This window comes from Rhinolophus sinicus, linkage group LG06 (genome assembly GCF_036562045.2).
Source record: "Rhinolophus sinicus isolate RSC01 linkage group LG06, ASM3656204v1, whole genome shotgun sequence".
Classification (NCBI taxonomy): domain Eukaryota; kingdom Metazoa; phylum Chordata; class Mammalia; order Chiroptera; family Rhinolophidae; genus Rhinolophus; species Rhinolophus sinicus.
The window spans coordinates 2058282-2075492 of NC_133756.1; the positions used below are offsets into that span (position 1 = coordinate 2058282).

The following is a 17211-nucleotide window of genomic DNA, read 5'->3' on the forward strand; positions in this document are numbered from 1 at the left end:
CTTCTGAATCTATTGCTCTTTTCGTGTCTATTAGTTGGCACTCTTCTATAAATAAGAACTCGCCTTCCTTAACTATTTGAACTCTGGTTTACACAAGAAAGGCAGAGATAACTGGTGCTGGTGCTTGTTGCTACTTTCAGTCAAGTCCTAGATGAGAAGGGTGGATGCGAGGGGGCCAGACTAGAGCTGTTTAGCCTGCAAATGGAGGTGGAAGGAACACAGCTTTGCTAAAAGAGACACTTACTGACTGTGACCTGAGTTTTCAAAGTCCCTTGACACTTTGAAGGACTGAAAAAACAATCAACTGCTTCTGTACCCTAAACTGCAGTTGGTACTTCTGGGAGCTGCAAAGCTACAGGCTAGCAGAAATGCTCAAAGTCCCCTGGCTCTGCCAAAGGCCAACTTCATCTCCTCTTGCTCTTGGCCTTGCTCTATCTGCCTCCTGACTTCACCGCCAGTCACCACCCGCACATAACACACCCGCCCACCCCAGGGCCTTTGCACTTGTTCCCTCGCCTTAAGACTGTGCCTCAATGTCACATCCTCCTGAGCCTTTCTTAACCATCTTACTTAAAAGGGCACCACCAACATCCTGTTCCCCTCACCTTTTTTTTTTTTTGTAGCTCTTACCACCATCAAGAAATTACACTATGCCCTATCGGTACTCGGGCATCTCAGCAAGTACTGAACACTCCCTCAACCCAGAAACATTTTCTTCTTGGCTCCCCCTGATGCCAATCTGTTTCCCCAGCCCTTCTGGTCATCCTTTCTTTGCAGGATTTGTAAAGAACGGTTTCTCTCTTCGCACTTTATACACAGTGTCCTGGACAGACTTACTCATATGCAGTTTATATGTTTGACAACTTGTACCTGTCTCCACGCCCATCTGTACTCTGCCTCCTGACAGCCGGGCCCCCACAAGGCACAGGCCCCTCAAAATCGAGGGTTCCAACTCCACTTGCCTCTTCTGCCTGTTACCCTTCTTTCTGATCGGCTCCAACCTTCCTACAGCTGCCTGAACCCACAACAGGCCATCTTCCTTGATTCTTCTCCCTCCCATCATCCTTACCTCTCATCGGTCACCTCGGACTATGGATTCTGCCTCCAAAATCATTGGCCATTTCTCTCCAGTCCCAAGAGTCCGTTCTCTGTATTGGAGACCTGGGCTCCCGGAGTTCAACCTCACCTGACAGTGTGCTCTCTAGCAGGCCTTTCTCAATTGCCTCCCGAATCGCATCCCCCACCTGCCATCCTTTCTTCCCTCTGCAGTTGGAGTTCCTTTCTATGAGTCAGAGCTTCTGCTTAATACCGGTCACCATCTTCCTATTACTTTGGAGACAAAAATCTTACCTCTTCAACCTGGCATTCAAGATTCTTCATGACAGTGCCCCTGCCTGTCATTCCAGTCTCGTCTGTCATCTTTCTCCACTCCACCCATCTACACTCATGCTCCAGCTAAAGCAATCTTTTCAGTTCCTCACACATCCCTCCAACACACCCCCAGCCGTTCACCTAGAATGCTTCCTGATGCTTCCTGCTTACCTGTGTTTCATGTCTCAGCTTACAGATCACGTCCACTACCCACACCTCGGCCACCACTTGCCCATCCCCCAAAGTCAGGCTTGCCCCTCCCGCGCTCTCACAGCTCCGTGTACTTATCACCGCTGTTCAGACTGCTTGTTTCATCCATTTTCCCCACCAGCCCTTGAAGGCAGGAATTACATCTTATTCATTGGTATGGCCAGCATATACCAAACATTTCTTAAAATAATGGGATATGCTAAATTTTAGAAGGAAAAAGTCAGAGTTGTTGGACAGGTTTATTGAGGCGGAGCCATTTTCCCACAATGCAATGCTTTTGCATACAGGCTGTGTGACATCTCTCTGACCACAAGGCCTATCACCAAATCAGGACAGATTGACATCTGTTCATTCTGGAATGTAATTCAGCATTGAGATGCAGCCACACGTGGCTCTGTTGCTGGCTATGGATCAGGCTCTCCGGAACGTCTGCTTGCACACTTGGCCTTCACAGAACATTTCCTAGGGATCAGGAGGAAGGGAAGGAGAAAGAAGATGACTTGGCATGTGGTTTATTATTAGACACTTCTGACACCAATTGTGTGGGGTTTTAACTCCTGGCACCAAATATATACCATCTTTTCGAACCTCACTTCTATAACTCTGATACCAGCTGGGTGTCCAGCAAGTCAACTTAATTCTGACACAAACAACCAGAGTTAGCGCCGACCCCAAGGTTAAGGGCTCACTGCCCCCACTGCCGATGTCCATTGTAAGTCCCAGGCCACCTACACTTCTGACCAACCAACTATAAATTGGGGGTTTCTGTGACCCCCCTGCTCAGGTTCAATAATTTGCTACAATGGCTCACAGAACTCAGGAACACTCTTCACTTACATGTATAGGTGTCATACGGGGTCTGAGCTCCCGCTCCCCACATAAGAACGCAGGATATGGTGAGGCCAAAAAGGAACACCAATGGAGCCATAATAGGGGAGTCATACCACTATATTCTTGCTGGCAGCTGGGTTGGAGATACAAAAGCAAACATTCACCAATACCCCAACAAGGGGGTCTTCCTGCACCCCAGTCTCGCTGGCAACCCGGGCAAGACACATGAAGTAGGATCCACACGATCCGCAATCTGCCATCCGGTTCTCTGGCTGCCAACCAACCAACCAACGTAGCCACGGCAGTTATATCAGTGGCTAATTGGCTAACTGGTTATAGCTGGTGACCATGTACTACCCGAGCCAGCACCCTTCCACGTGAGGCCGAGAGCCTGGAAACTGCTCTCTGGGACTCTGTCCCCACAACAGGTTTTTATAAAGGCTACAAGCCAGGAACAGATGCATAGGAGAGGTCCTGGGGCAGGGCTGTGGGGAGCTTCCGTGTCCTCCCCAGAAAGGCCACCCTCCCAGCACTTCAACATTTTTACCCACCCAGACGCTCTCTGAACTCTGTCACTTAGCAGTGTTTATGGAGGTCTCATTACATAGGCATGATTGATTAAACCACTGGCTGTTGGTGATTAACTCAATCTCCAGTCTCTCTCCTCTCCCCAGAGGTTGGGGGCCAAGCTAAAAGTTCCAACCCTCTGATTTTTCTGGGGATCGGTCCCCATCCTGAAGCTATCTGGGGGACCCCAGTCATCTTTCACCTCATTAGCGTACAGAAGACCCTCTTATCATGCTGGAGATGCCAAGGGTTTTAGGAACCAGATACAAAGACCAAATATTTATTTTTTTATTATGTCACAGCCTGTAAGGATTATCCCGCGAGTATCGTCAGAGCAAGGGTCCTTCCACGCTCTGCTTGGGAAGAGTTCCCGGATATGTCAAAAGAGGATAAATGCAATTTGAACATGACTTCTCACAGCCAACTAATCTAAATCCTCAAACATATTTGTATTTTCTTTGCAGTTCCCTATTACGTTTTTGTGATGACCAGTTTCTTAACTTTGTTTTTATTGTCAGAAGAGGGTGAGATTTGTCAATCTAGAATCAAAACATTTTTAATGCCTGTCACGCGGGGTGTCATGAGGGGTCTCTGGTCCCGCTCCCCGCATAAGAACACAGGATATGGTGAGACCAAAAAGGAACACTCACGGAGCCATAGATAGGGGAGTCATATTCTCGCTGGTGGCTGGGTTGGAGCTACATGATCCGCAGCCTGCCGTCCACTTCTCTGTCAACCAACCCCACCCGCTAACTGCAATCCGCGCTTGCTAGCTTAGCCACAGCAGTTATACCAGTTGCCAATAGCTAACTGGTTACAGCTGATGGCCAGCGAGTCACAGCTGATGGCCATCTACTACCCGAGCCAGCACCTTTCCACATGAGGCCGAGAGCCTGGAAACTGCTCTCTGGGACTCTGTCCCCACAATACCTCTAGTCAGACTCCTCAGACCCTCATATTCCACCATTCCCAACTTTAGGATAAATGCTCTAATTTTGTTTTCATGGATCTCACCTAGATTTTACCATATACGTTGAGGCAAAAAAAAAGGCATCAAGTTGAAAGCACACATTCTTGTCAACCTAGATTTGATTCTCCTCTCTGCAGTCTTGGGGAATTTCAAAATCTCAATTCCTTCATTTGTAAATGGGAAAAATAGTGTCCCTTTTATAGGATTGTTTTGAAGACTGAGTGAGATAATGCACTCAAAGGATTTCTTTAGCACAATAATTGGACATAAAATCATCACTTGAAAGATGTAAGCCATCAGAACATATGTGGCAGGAAGGAATTCTCATTTAAAAAAGCCATGATGAAGCCTTGAGGTACAATTTTATACCTTCAAGATTATATTTAGAAATTATTGATTAGGTTGAGCCATAATTTGTATGTTCATGAAGTGCTGGTGGCATGGGAAACTGATAGGCCCTTTTGGAAGTAAGGCAACAAAGTAGCAAGAGGCAATGGTGTGTGTCCCTCCACCGCATTGATCCCCTCTGCGAATTCTTCCCAAGGGAATAAATCCACGGATGCAAAAAGCTCCGTGCATGAGAATTTAAGCAATAGCAGAAAACACCCTGAAACAATACTCCTAGATGCGTTTAACTCTTTCACTGTATTAATTAATTTCTAGGTTTTTTTGAAATGTGTCAGAAATCCACAAAAACCAAAAAGTTGATATTTGACTATTCTATGCATTTAATAACAATTTGAGCTGCTTTGTATATAAATGACATTATTTTCATGTATAAAAATTTCCTGTTGTTATTCATTCTTGAAAGACACAAAAATATAGAAAAATGTACATCTGCTTTCCTAAACTTCCTTTCTGGAAGTTTCTATCCGCGGATGGAAACATTCATTTGGATACAGCCAACCATCGCGGCCAAAGGGTTAAGAAAATGTTTTACTAAAAGGAGAGTTATTAACCTGATGGAATATTATGCAGCCAGTTTGCTACTTGTTATACTATTCAGTTAATACATGATGACTTCAACAGGAAAATTATTTAGGGACCTGGGATATGTTTTTATGTTAAGTGAAAAGACAAGACTGTTTTGACAGACGGAAGGTGACATGGCTGGAGTGGTAGGATTGCTGGTGAGGGGTCCCTGTGTAACATGTTCTTCAATACCACGTCATCTCATCAAAAATCAAGAACAAAATGTGGCAAGTACCAGGTGGAGTTCATCCCCTTCAATCCAGTGGGTCCAGCCTCTGTTCTTCTTTTCCCCATTCTGGACACAGGTGAGTCTGTCATTGTCCCAGGTGACCACGCTCTGCATAAACGAGAGGAGAGAAAATGTTGGTTTGTTCTGGCAGGATCCTCAGTTACTACGAAGTAGAATGCCAATCACTTTGTGTAATTAGAGCCTATGCTATTATTTTAATTTTTACCTTGCATTTTCTGTTATCCAGGCCTTTGTTATCTTCATCAAATTCTTCTCCAACTTTAAATTTAACAAGGTAGTTCCTTAGGCTGCTGTACGTGTGGATGGTAAAAGAATCCCCATCTTGCTCAATCACTTTCTGTGGCTTCAGCAAGTTGGCTATCTTACGAGTGGCAAAGTCAATACCTTAAAAATAATTTGTAAAAAAGAAAAGAAATCTCAACATTCACTTGAGACGCAAAAGCTAAGAATTTGGCAGCTGTCCTCAGAAGCATTGCATTTGATTGCAGGTGTTTCTTTTACAACTTCAATGTTATTTGCTGCTGAAATTGCATCGATAGGGAAAGCTTTCCTGGCAAACCTCCACGCAGAGGCTGATTAAAAAGCTTGAGCAGTTTTCAGAGAAGATTCAGGCTGTGTGTGCCTTAGGTAATGGACTGGAAGCCGGGCATGGCAGAAGCAGTTCTGGGGATGCCCCCAGAGGTTGACAAGAGGACCAGGAAGCCGAGGGGACAGGGTTCAAGCCCCCAACCCAACCTCAGTCACAGCAGCTCTGTCTTTTTTGTTTTATGTATTTACACTTCGAATTAAGACAGCATTTGAACAGTTTCTGAACAAAAACTATGGGCATAAAAGCCCTAAAAAAATTACTGACATGCATATAATACTATCCATTTAGAAACCTTGAATAAGCTTTAGAAAAGAGTCAGACACAGAAACAAGGGATGCTGAGGAGATCAGGGTTTTGGTAGGGACAGTGGATTTGAATCCCAGTTCCCATTTAGTAGCTTAGAGCTAGAGGTAAGGGCTGCTGTTTTAGAGTCAGCAGGTGACATTTCAGCCAGGAGCTGAAGGAGGTAAAGGAGTGGACCATGCAGACTTCTGGGGAAAAAACTGTAAGGCAGAGGCCACAGGGAGCCCAAAGACTCCAAGGAAGGGTGTGCCAGGAGCCTGGGGTGGCTGGAGCAGAATGAGGGAGAAAGAGGAGGAAGGAAAGGAGCTAGAGGTGAGATGTGGGGAAACCATAAGGACCAGCGGGCTTTAACTCAGAGAAAGAAGCAGTCAGATGGGGGCCACTGGAATGTTTACAGCAAAGGACGTGATCTAATTGTCAGGCAGCCGTGGACAAATCTATGAGCCACAGGGCATGGTTCTCCCATTTAGGGCTGTCCTCTCTTGTTAAATAAAGTTCCAGGAATCCTCATTTCAGAGACTTACACGCCTCGTTGCCGTTAGCTGTGAAGGACAGACTACCTTCTCATGTTCGCAATGGGACTAAAGGGACCAACCAGACAAGATGGTTCACACCTTGTAGGATCAGTAAGGGGGTCCTTCCTGCCTAGAGCTTTGCTGTGGGGTCCACCAGGGACTCCCAAATCCCAGACTAGCTCCTCCAAACTTTAAACCCCAAGCAAACTTTCTTCTTTATCCCAAGGACAAGTTGCCTTTCTTCTCCCTGCAGTTTGGCAGAAGCCAGGAGAGAGCGATGTCAGAGCCATGTTTGGGGAGAGGTAGGATCAGTTCTAATCAAAAAGGAGTAATTCCCCTCAAAAGAGATGCTGGCTGGGGCGCATCACGAGGTGCGTTCTCTGATTACTGATTTGAATCTTATCACTGCTAACACGCATTCACCTCACTTCTACTTTTAAAAAAAGAGGCCATCATTTATTTTTCCTAGCCGATACAGCTTAAAGCTCTAAGTCGTGGATGTAGTCCCTGATTTTTTAATTGATTGTATTTTCCTTCTATGTAGACAAAAAGCATAAAAATTTAAAATAAATTGTATATTCAAGTAAATTAGTGATATCCAAGATCGTTCGCTTAATTCTTAAGATAAAATTTAACATTTATAGTATTAGGTAAATAGCCATTCTAGTGCTAACCGTAAGACTTAAGTACTTAGCACTTAAACAAACTAGATCTAAGGTTTCAATAGAGTTACTGGGTTTTCAGAACATTATTTTTAATTAAACGGATCTCCCAGGTTCTAGTCTGTGCAAAAGAAAAGGACGCAAAGTTAACCCTAAATTCTGAATAATTCTAAAACTCCATGGCTCCCTTATTATTTAGGTCAATGTTATAACAGTACCTCCAAACAGGCAAAGAATTTGCAGACTTCCTGATTATTCAGATAATTTGACCCTACAAATCCTGTAACTGCCTTTTTAACTTACAAGCCCTGCTTTTTGTGCTCAAGAAATATATTTCCAGGCATACCTCGGAGGCATTGTGGGTTCAGTTCACATCACCCCAATAAAGCGAGTCGTATCCTTTTGCCACTGGAGGATCTTGTCTTCAATTTGTAAAAAACACAACATCTGGGTAACACAATAAAGCTTCAAAGGGCAATAAAATGAGGTGTGCCCGTAGGGCGTCATACTGTCCTAACTCCTTATTACATGCTGGTAGTTTAAGTTGGTGACCACTTAATACCTAGAATTAAAGTTTCCCACTATCTATCTTTATGCAAAGAATAGCCTTTTCTCCCTGAACTTATTCAATCACATCCTACTCTTGTATGATGTCTTCCATCATTTACTTTTTCCTACTTGAAGTTAAATTTATTAAACGTGTAGTGTGTGCAAAGCCCTAGGGCAGGGAAGGCTACCCACCTCTGACTGGAAGGGGAAATCCCAGACCGCAGGCACTTTCTGTGCTTTTTTCCCTTCCCCAAAGCCCCTAACACACCGGAAGTGCCTAAAGGGTATTTGTAAATGGATTTAAGCTGCAGAAGATTCGTGGAGCCTGTTGAACAGTAAATTTAAGGAAAGACACACTTTCTAATAGCTGTGGCACTACCTCTCTCCCGGCAAATGAAATTAATTTAAATACCTTTCACTGGAGAGGGGTAGAGAAATCAACGTTGTAAGTATGCTGTCACTGTCCTTCAGGAACTTATAACCAAGAAGGAAGGTGAAAACAGAGTGATCTAAATCTCCCCTTAGGAAGAGAATCTGCTCCAATCAAAGGAAAACTGAAAACAATTTTCTTGAACCTAAAAAGCGCTTTATTTATTCAAGTTCTGTGCCCTAAATCTCTCCTATGTGCCATGTGCTGATTTAAAAAAAGAATCTAAATGTAAGACACTGAATAAGCACTTGGTTAACTTAAATCCTCAACTGGGACAAAGACGTCAGGCTCTGTTTTCAGCTAACAGGGAAAGATTTCCTGGTTGTAGTTCCCTTCCAGCCAATAAAAAAGATAGGAACTTTCTAGTTTTTATTACAGGAACCATCTTTATCCACCTGAAATATGTTTAAAAAACGCGTTTTAGTTCACTGTGTAAGTCATAAGCCATGGCTAAGATAGGAAAGAATGCTAACTCACAAAACGTACTTAATTCAAACAACTGAATTTACGCGCAGCGTTAATTTTTTAATGAAATATACGATTGATTGTAGGTTTCTACTATCGTCTCCTTATACTTCAATTTTTTTGGTAATTTTTTTATTGTGGTAAAATATACCTAACAAATTTTACCCATTTTTAAGCATGCAATTCAGTGACATTAAGTACCTTCAGTGTTGTGCAACCATCACCATTATCCATTTCCAAAATATTTTTAATCATCCCAAACAGAAATTCTGTACCTGATGGGGTTCAGGACACACCACCCCAAAATATGGCACCTTGGCATATTGACTATTTTAAGCTGAAGAAGTTTGAGAAATGGCGGGTGCAGGAAGGTCTCTCTGACCTTCCCCTGAAGGTCATGGGACCCTTATGAGAGATGCCCTCCCTATAACAAGAAAGGATCATCCTTGTCCCTGAAAATGAGGGACGCAGAGAGGAATCCAAGCAGATCTTGTGGAGTTTTAAGTTTGCTTGTTATTTTTCAGTTCTAGAATTTCCATGTGTTTCTTTTTCAACTCTGCCAATGTTACTTTTTATAGATTCCTGTTCCCTGCCAAAATGAAGCTCAGTAAAACTGCTTTATAATCTAGCTCTGATAATCCCAGTATCTGGAGACCCTGTTTCTGTTCTTTATTTCTATTGATTCTTACTATTGGCGTCTTTTTTTATTTCTTAACAACTTTATTGGGGTATACTTAATAAACAAAAACTGCACATACTATATACCATGTTTCCCCAAAAATAAGACCTAACAGGAAAATAGGTCATAGCATGATTTTTCAGGATGCTTCTAATATAAAATAAGCTCTAATGCATATTTTGGAACAAAAATTAATATAAGACCTGGTCTTATTTTCAGGAGCAGCTTTTCAGAGTCCAAACCCAAAGTAGGTGTTTGCACGGTCTCTATCCTTGACTGACTCAGGGTTCCAACCTTCGGCCCCCTAATTCCGTGAAGCTCCCACAATTGCAGCTTAGCCTCACAAACACCCTGAAGGTAAGAGCCACCCGAAGTGCTGGGTTCATCTCCCTGGAGTCATTTTCTCTCCCAGACTTCAGCCTGATGGTTCTTTATTAGTTTGGTAGCTCTCTCCCTTCCCTAAGAAGTTTTTTAAAATATATATATTTGGCCTGGTTTAATTTAGCTGTCTTCAAGGAAAGAGTTAGTACAAACAGTTTGCCATTACCAGAAGCGGAAGTCCTCATGAAGGGTCTGAATATTTCTGTGTAAATTGGCATTCGAACATACATGAGTAAGGACGATACGTTTTATAGTATTTATATCCTGCAAGGTGTCTCATTGATGACTTGATATATCAAAGAGCAGCACTTCTTAAATTTTAATTTGCATCCAAATCACCTGAGAAATCTGGTTATGTAGATTCTGATCCCACAGATCCGGAATCTGGGGTGAGACACAAGTGTCCCATTCTAAGAAGCTCCTGCTGGTCCTTGAGTAACACGATCCTAGAGTCACCTGGTCCCAAGCCCCTTATTTGCCCAGGGGAAAATGGGTGACTCTGCAGTGTGTTCTTTATCCATGAAGACAGAAGAGAGTGGTTGCCACACAAACAGCAATGTGTGCCAAGTGATTTTTCTTCCCAGCTTGTTGGCAACTGGCAATAGGTTTTAAGGCTGATTTCAGCTACTGTATAAAATGCTAAGAGACCCCTGGGTTTATAATTTAGATGCTCTTAGAATATCAGATCTGATCCCATCACCTCCCTTAACAAGTGGGGAAACTAAAGGAACTCAGAGGTTACGTGGCTTTGATTCTATTGCCACCAATCTTGTGCTAGCTATCTGGGTTTCCAGTTTGGTGCTCTGTTATACTAAGTAGCTTCTATTCCAGAAATCCTCAGTATATTTGTATTTCTTTTGGAAAACAGATCCCAAGTAAGTGTTGTCTGGATCCAATATCTTTCTGGAACCTGGACCAAAAGTAAGAAAAGGAATTGTGAGGCAGGATATTGGCCCAACACTATATAGCTTAATCCTTTGTGAAATGAGTTGGATAATAAAGTAATGTAAATAAATAAATAGCCTCCAGGACGTAATACAGTGGCAGGTAATTGATAAGTCTCTATTGAAATCATGGGGGGGAAGGGTCAAACAAGACATCCTGGTGGAGTGTACAGAAAAACAAGACAGTATTGGGGACAGGTGAAGGATTCTAATACACATTTGAAAAACACTAATTAAACACTCAGAAGGCTGCTTTGCAATATGAAAGATGTAGCAAAAGATGTTTCCTCACACTTGAACTACTGACTGACTTCACTCCCTGTTTTCTTCTCTACAGAGGTCTGCTCTCAAAGCCATGGAAATTGCTAAAAAAGGAATTCAAAGCCATCACCTCATATTTAACCCTTTCTCCTCCACACAAGGAGGCAGACACTAGGCAGAGAAACCAGGGAAGAAATGGTCCCATGTTACCACTAATTTGGGGTGGGGAGATAAGTAAAATATCAGGACTTACTGCCTTTGGGAAAATTAAGCATTAATTTCGTCTTATGAATCAGAAACAGAGGAAATGAGATTGAGGGGTAGTAGAATATGCCACCCCAAAATAAGTGAGTTGGGCATACAGGTTATTTTGAATTGAAGACACCTGGGAAGAAGCAGCTAGAAGAAAAGCTCTCTGCCGTTCCCATTTGCCTAAAAACATGACATACATTTGTAAAGGTGTCCCCGTTCATACACTCAAACCCAGGGAAAAGCCCAGAGACTCGAAGTCTATCTTCGTAAAGGGAGGAGAAGAGAGACCAAAGAAAGGGGCTGATAACCTGATAACTAATAGAGTTTATTAAGGGAAAGTTACAAACGAGGCATGTCTTGGGCAGCTGCAAGACAAAAAGCATCCCCAAAACCCATGGCAGACACCTAAGAATTATTCAAGGTAAAGGGGGGATAGTCACAGGTAGTAATCCGTGAATATTACCAAGTGCGGAAATCATATACCTAATCAGGTCAGGACAACAGCCTGTTCCAGGAACCAGCCCGCAGTGGGAGGCAGGGCAGGGGTGCTGGTTTTTGTCACAATGAACATCAATTATGATCAGACCGTCTGGGGCAGCTTGTGGGACTGACAGCCATCACACCCGTGGAACCGTCTCTCCACACTCCATGCCACCCTCGCCTCTGTACCCACAGACAGAAGTTAGGGAGATGACACTAGACTCTTATAAGCCTGGAGTTGGCACCCGAAGATTCTACATAATAAACTTGACTAACTAGCCCTTATTTTCCCTTAGTTCCCCCATATATTTTAGTTACTTTCCCAGGATTTGCCACCCTTTAAAACTCAAAGTCCTCTTGTCTCGTCACTTCTCTACAAAATGATTACTCTTTGCTAAGATGCTATACAAGCTCATTATCTCCTTTGAGATACTCGTCACTGAGTGCTCCTCTGTGTATTGACAACGCATATGTTAAATTTGTTTGTCTCGTGTTAACCTGTCTTTTGTTAGTCTAAGTTACAGGGCCCCAGCCAATGAAACGAAGATGGGTAGAAGAAAAAAAAATTTTCCTTCCCTACAAGGTTTTGTGTCAGTCTGAATCAGATTTAGCTTGAGATGTCCCAGGCTTCCCTACTTAGTGTGAGAAAGGGAGGGGTGAATACTACCACAGGCTCAGAGATCTTAAATGCACACTGGGGCCACAGACCTTAAAAACGGCCAATTTTATGTTACGTGTATATTTACCACAACAAATTGGAACCCCCCAATTTACAGGTGGGAAAACTGAGGTCCACTGTCAAAAGGATGCAGAGCCAGAGCAGCTCCCACACTCCCATCCTCTTAACAGCTCTGGCCCATCTGTCAAAAGTGTCATTTAGGCAAAAGTGCTTGGCACATAGTAGGTGCTCAGATCCACCAAATCTGAACAATGAGACTAAGGGCAGGACAAATTGGGGATCGGTAAGGAAGGGAGGCCTTCTACCCTCAGGGCAGGAAACAAACTCTCGAGCCCCTCTGGGAAGCAAAGGCATTGGTCAGACGCCCCCCGCCCCCAACACGTCCCTGGCGGCTGCCGCGTCCCCTGCTCCGCGCCCCGCAGAACCGGCGACGGACGCGACCCTCTCCAGGCACCACTGACCTTCCTCCGGGCTGCAATTAAGCCCCGCAGGCGGGGAGTGAGGGAAGCGGCCTCTAAGGGGCCTGGGTTTCTTGTCCCCCGCAAGTCCTCGAGGGAAGAAGGGGAAGTCAGAAAACTAAAGAATTCAAAGGTGGTTCCCGAATCTAGCGGGCACCAGAAACATCGCGGGGTGGGCAGCACGTGTGCCTGGCCGCCTCCAGGACAAGCCCCAGGAGACGCTGAGGCTGCGGGTCGGGGGCCCTGGGAGCGCCCCCGGGCTCCGGGAATCGCGGGGATGGCTGCCGGACTAGGGTCGCCCCTCCGGGCTATGGTCCCCGAGCGCCACTGCGAGGTGGCCGGAGCCTTCTTAGCGGTCCGCGGTGGGAGCCCTGGCCGAGGGGCGGGTGGAGACGGACCGGGACAGGGGCAGGCGCACCGAGGGACAGCGGACGGGGAGGAACGACGAACGGCAGGCGGCGGAGACAGAAGCACCGGAGACGCGGGAACCGGACCGACGGCCTGACAGACTGACGGGAGACGGAAGGACGGGGTGATGGAGGTTGGACTAGGAGATGCGCTGGGGGTCGGAGGACATAAAGCGCAGACGGGGCAGTCTGCACCGGAAAACCGACGGACAGGCCGGGTCACCCTGGCCCCGACCCCGAGACGCGCGCACCGCCCCCACGGCCCCTCCGCGGCGTGGGCCCCTCTGCCTACCTAGGGCCAGCATGTAGCCCTCGAAGTTGTCGCTGCTGTGCAGGTTCCAGGTACCACTGAAGTCGACGGGCATGGCGAGGCTTCGGGAGACACCGGCAGCAGACGGGCGGGCTGCGCGCGCTCGGCCCTAAGTGCGGAGCCGAGGAGGCGGGACCTGGGCGGGACCGCGAGGCGGAGCGCGGGGAGCGTCCCACACACTTGCTCCTAGAAGCCCTCCTGGCTTCCTTCGCCGCGAGCTCCCGCTTTTGTGCGGCCGCACTTGGAAACTCTTCAGTTTTCCTTGGGGCTTCCTCCTCCCCTCCTTTTAACTCCAAAGGAGTGTGTTCCAGGCCACACGTTTTTCTCTACGTTAATGACCAAGGGATTGCCTCCAAACTCACGATGAATTACTCTGTCAGCTGCAAATAATGTTTCAAAAAACCCAACTCTGGTGGTCTCGATAGAGGTTTGTTTTTCTTACTTATCAAGCAGTCCTGGGATAAGTGGCTGCTGGCCATCATGTGGCAACGCCATAACGCGGAAGTGGACTCTATGATTTTCCTGGCCTCTTACTGCTGCTCCTCACCTCACTGTCAAGAGTTGGCTGACCGGGCCTTGGGTCAGCTCAGTTAGCTCAGTTGGTTAGAGCTCCGTGCTCTTAACAAGGTTGCCGGTTGGATCCCCCACACGGGCCACTGTGAGCTGCGCCCTCCACAACTAGATTGAAACAACTATTTGACTTGGAGCTGATGGGTCCTGGGAAAACACACTTAATAAAAAAGAGTTGGCTGCTGGGTTTGCAGCCAGGGCATTCAAGGTGGGAGAGAAGGGAAAGCACCACCTGCCCTTATCACTTCATCAGTTTTCCACTCATTGTCCAAAACTGTGTCACATGCCACTTCTAACTGCAAGGGAGCCTGGAGAATCTAGGGTCCACATTCAGCCTTAACAGTAGAGAAAGGGAAAGGAGAAGTAGGGTGGGAATGTAGGCTGCCCTGCAACATACACACCTTCTCTATAGGCGGGCTCTGAGATTTACATGTCCATTTCCGACCCCTCCCATGGCTCTAGACTCAAATATATTAATAGGCAACATTTATTGAGTGACCATTGCATATATTAGCATCTGTCACAAAATCCTACTTCTCCAATAGTTACTTTGTTATCTCCAAGTGACGAGACAAAAACTGAGACAAAGAGAAGGTAAATAACTTGCCCAAGTTCACACGAGTACAGTTGGTGGAAGAGTTTGGATTCAAACCCAGGCAGTGACTCCCGAGCTCATGTGCCCCCTCTTACTGCCTACTTGGATGTCATAAAGGCATCTCAAACTTCACACATCCAAGACAGAAAATGTAAAAGTATTCTCCAGGTTTCCTAATCTCTGTAAATCACACCACTAGTCAGCTGCTTCCTCAAGCCAAAAACCCAGTATATACTGTGGATTGCTCCCGTCTCTGCTCACCTGTTTCCAACCCATTAGCAATTCCTGCTGGTTCTACCATCCTAGCCCAAGCCGCTGTCATGTCTTGCCTCCTCCCTGGACTTGCTGCTTCTACTCGGATCCCATCAAACCATTCTCCACACTGCAGCCAGGGCAAGCTTTTGAGAAATGTAATTCAGATCTTATCACTCCCCTGCTTAAAACCCTTCAATGTTGTCCTATTTTTCTTAAATGGAAATTTGCAGTCTCTCTGCCATGGCTCATAAAGCCATTCCTGACTTGGCTTCTGGACACTTTTTCAACAGCACTACATTTTGACTCAAGAACTCCAGTCACAGCAGCTTTGCTGTGGTGGTGGTTCTGTGCCAGAGGTCAAACCCTTTCCTTCTTCAGAATCTTTGTATATGATGTTCCCTCTTCCTGGGATGTTTTTCTCCTGGTTTTTGCATGGTAAGCTCCTTCAGCTTCTGGTTCAAAAGTTGCCATTAGGGGTACAGTCTTTTCGAATCATTCTTTCCACGGAGAGGAATTTTCTGTAAACACTCTGGCCTCTTTCCAAACTCACTTGCTCCTCATGGAAGGGGGATGAGTTACCTGGTTGAGGGCAACCAGGGTGACCACTGATCCTGTTTTCCCTAAGACTGAAGGAGTACCCAGGACATGCAGCATTCACTGTGAAAACTGGAAAAGTTCCAGGAAAACTTGAGTGAGTTGCTTGCCATCGAACCGTTTTTATCAAGTAGGCAGAATGGATCTAACAAAAATTCTAAACACAGGGTAATTCGATTTTTTTCTTCTCCCCATTTAACATGGACTTGAGAGTATGTCTGTTTTACAGACCAAACTTTCCCTCCGGTAGGCTGTTCCAAAGTTTAGACTGGGGGAATTAATGCGTAAGTTATTATTGCCCCCTCCCAATGTAATGATTAAATATAAAAAAATAAATTTGCTCACAAATCTGCAATTTAGGTAGGGCTCACAGGGGAGGGCTCATTTGGACTCTGTGTGGCTACAGCTGGGTAACTTGATTCCAGTTTGGAGGGCTGGAAGGAAGTCATTTCCCAAATGACTCAATCTCAGGCCTGGCAAATTGGTACTGGCTGTCTGTTAGCTAGGAGCCCAGCCAGGCCCGTGGGCTGGGGGCCGGTTCCTTTCCACGTGGGCTTCTCTACCTGCTGCTTGCCTTCCCTCACGGCACGGGTGGCTGGGTTCTAAGAGGGAGTGTCCCAAGAGAAGCAGGAAGATGCTGTACTATCTTGTACGATCTAGTCTCAGAAGACATAGGACATCACTTCCACCAGTCACAGGCCTGCCCAGATTCAAAGGGAGAGAACATGGACCTCATCACTCAGTGTCACATTGTAAAGAGAGCATGTGAGATGGGAGATCTTACAATAGCCAAATGTCTCAGAGAGCTGCCTTTTCAGGATAGCCTTGCACGTACTTCCAACATACGTTTACTCTGCATCCCATCTCTGCTTCCTACCTTCATAATGACCGTGATCCGTACACAATTATCTTCTTTTTGGTTTGTATGTTGACTACCTTTTTCATAAACATTTCAAGGGCAGAGACCACGCTCATCTCACTCACCTCTACAGCATCCCGAGAGCCAGCACAGTGCTTGGCAGGTGCTCAGTAAGTGTTTGTTGAATGGATGGCTAGAACCTTGTCTAAAGGAGGAATGCCATTTTTATTGAGCAACCAGAGTGTCGTTGCCTTGTCCGGACGAGGCTGCTGATTCTCGTCGTAACTAGAAGACACTGATTCCGTTGCTGGAGTATGACAGGCTGCTTTCAAATCCTGGAATGAGCTCTACCTTGTCACTTAATGGGCACAGAACTATGAACTCTCACCAGATTTCTGGAGCATGAAGCCTGTATAAATTCCAGATGACTAAGGGGAGAGGATATGGAGAAACCATACTTACTTCTTCTCCTTAAAATCTTATTGTTCTAAATGTTGGCCTGAAAATGAAGTCACAAAAATAACTAATGTGAGCATTTGTGCCGGCTGATATGGCTTTTGGCCAGCTTGGGCAAGGGCCATTTGGAGGGACAAGGTTGAATTTCAGTTGAAGTGAACATAGATTGGACTTGCCCTTGAGATAAGGAGTAATTTCCTCCTCCACAATTCTATGATCTTTTTTCTAGACCAGGACCAAAAGTTATCTCTGGAAAGGAAAGAGGGGAGGCATTTGGCCAAATTTGGGCCCTTTCTTTCCTTCCATTTGATATTAGCAAAGTAAACCATAAAAGTATAGCCAAGGGC

The 17211-nt window shown here is 45.4% G+C and overlaps 1 protein-coding gene across 1 annotated transcript; it reads right to left on the reverse strand.

The window, feature by feature from the left end:
• Positions 1 to 1801: 1801 nt before the first annotated feature.
• On the reverse strand, positions 1802 to 13768 carry RBP7 (retinol binding protein 7). Its single transcript, XM_019746676.2, has 4 exons — positions 13518 to 13768; positions 5377 to 5555; positions 5157 to 5258; positions 1802 to 2043 (listed from the first exon to the last, which is right to left on the reverse strand). The coding sequence occupies exons 1-4, from the start codon at positions 13588 to 13590 to the stop codon at positions 1993 to 1995; spliced, it is 405 nt and encodes a 134-aa protein (XP_019602235.1). The 5' UTR covers positions 13591 to 13768; the 3' UTR covers positions 1802 to 1992.
• Between the last annotated feature and the right edge of the window lie 3443 nt (positions 13769 to 17211).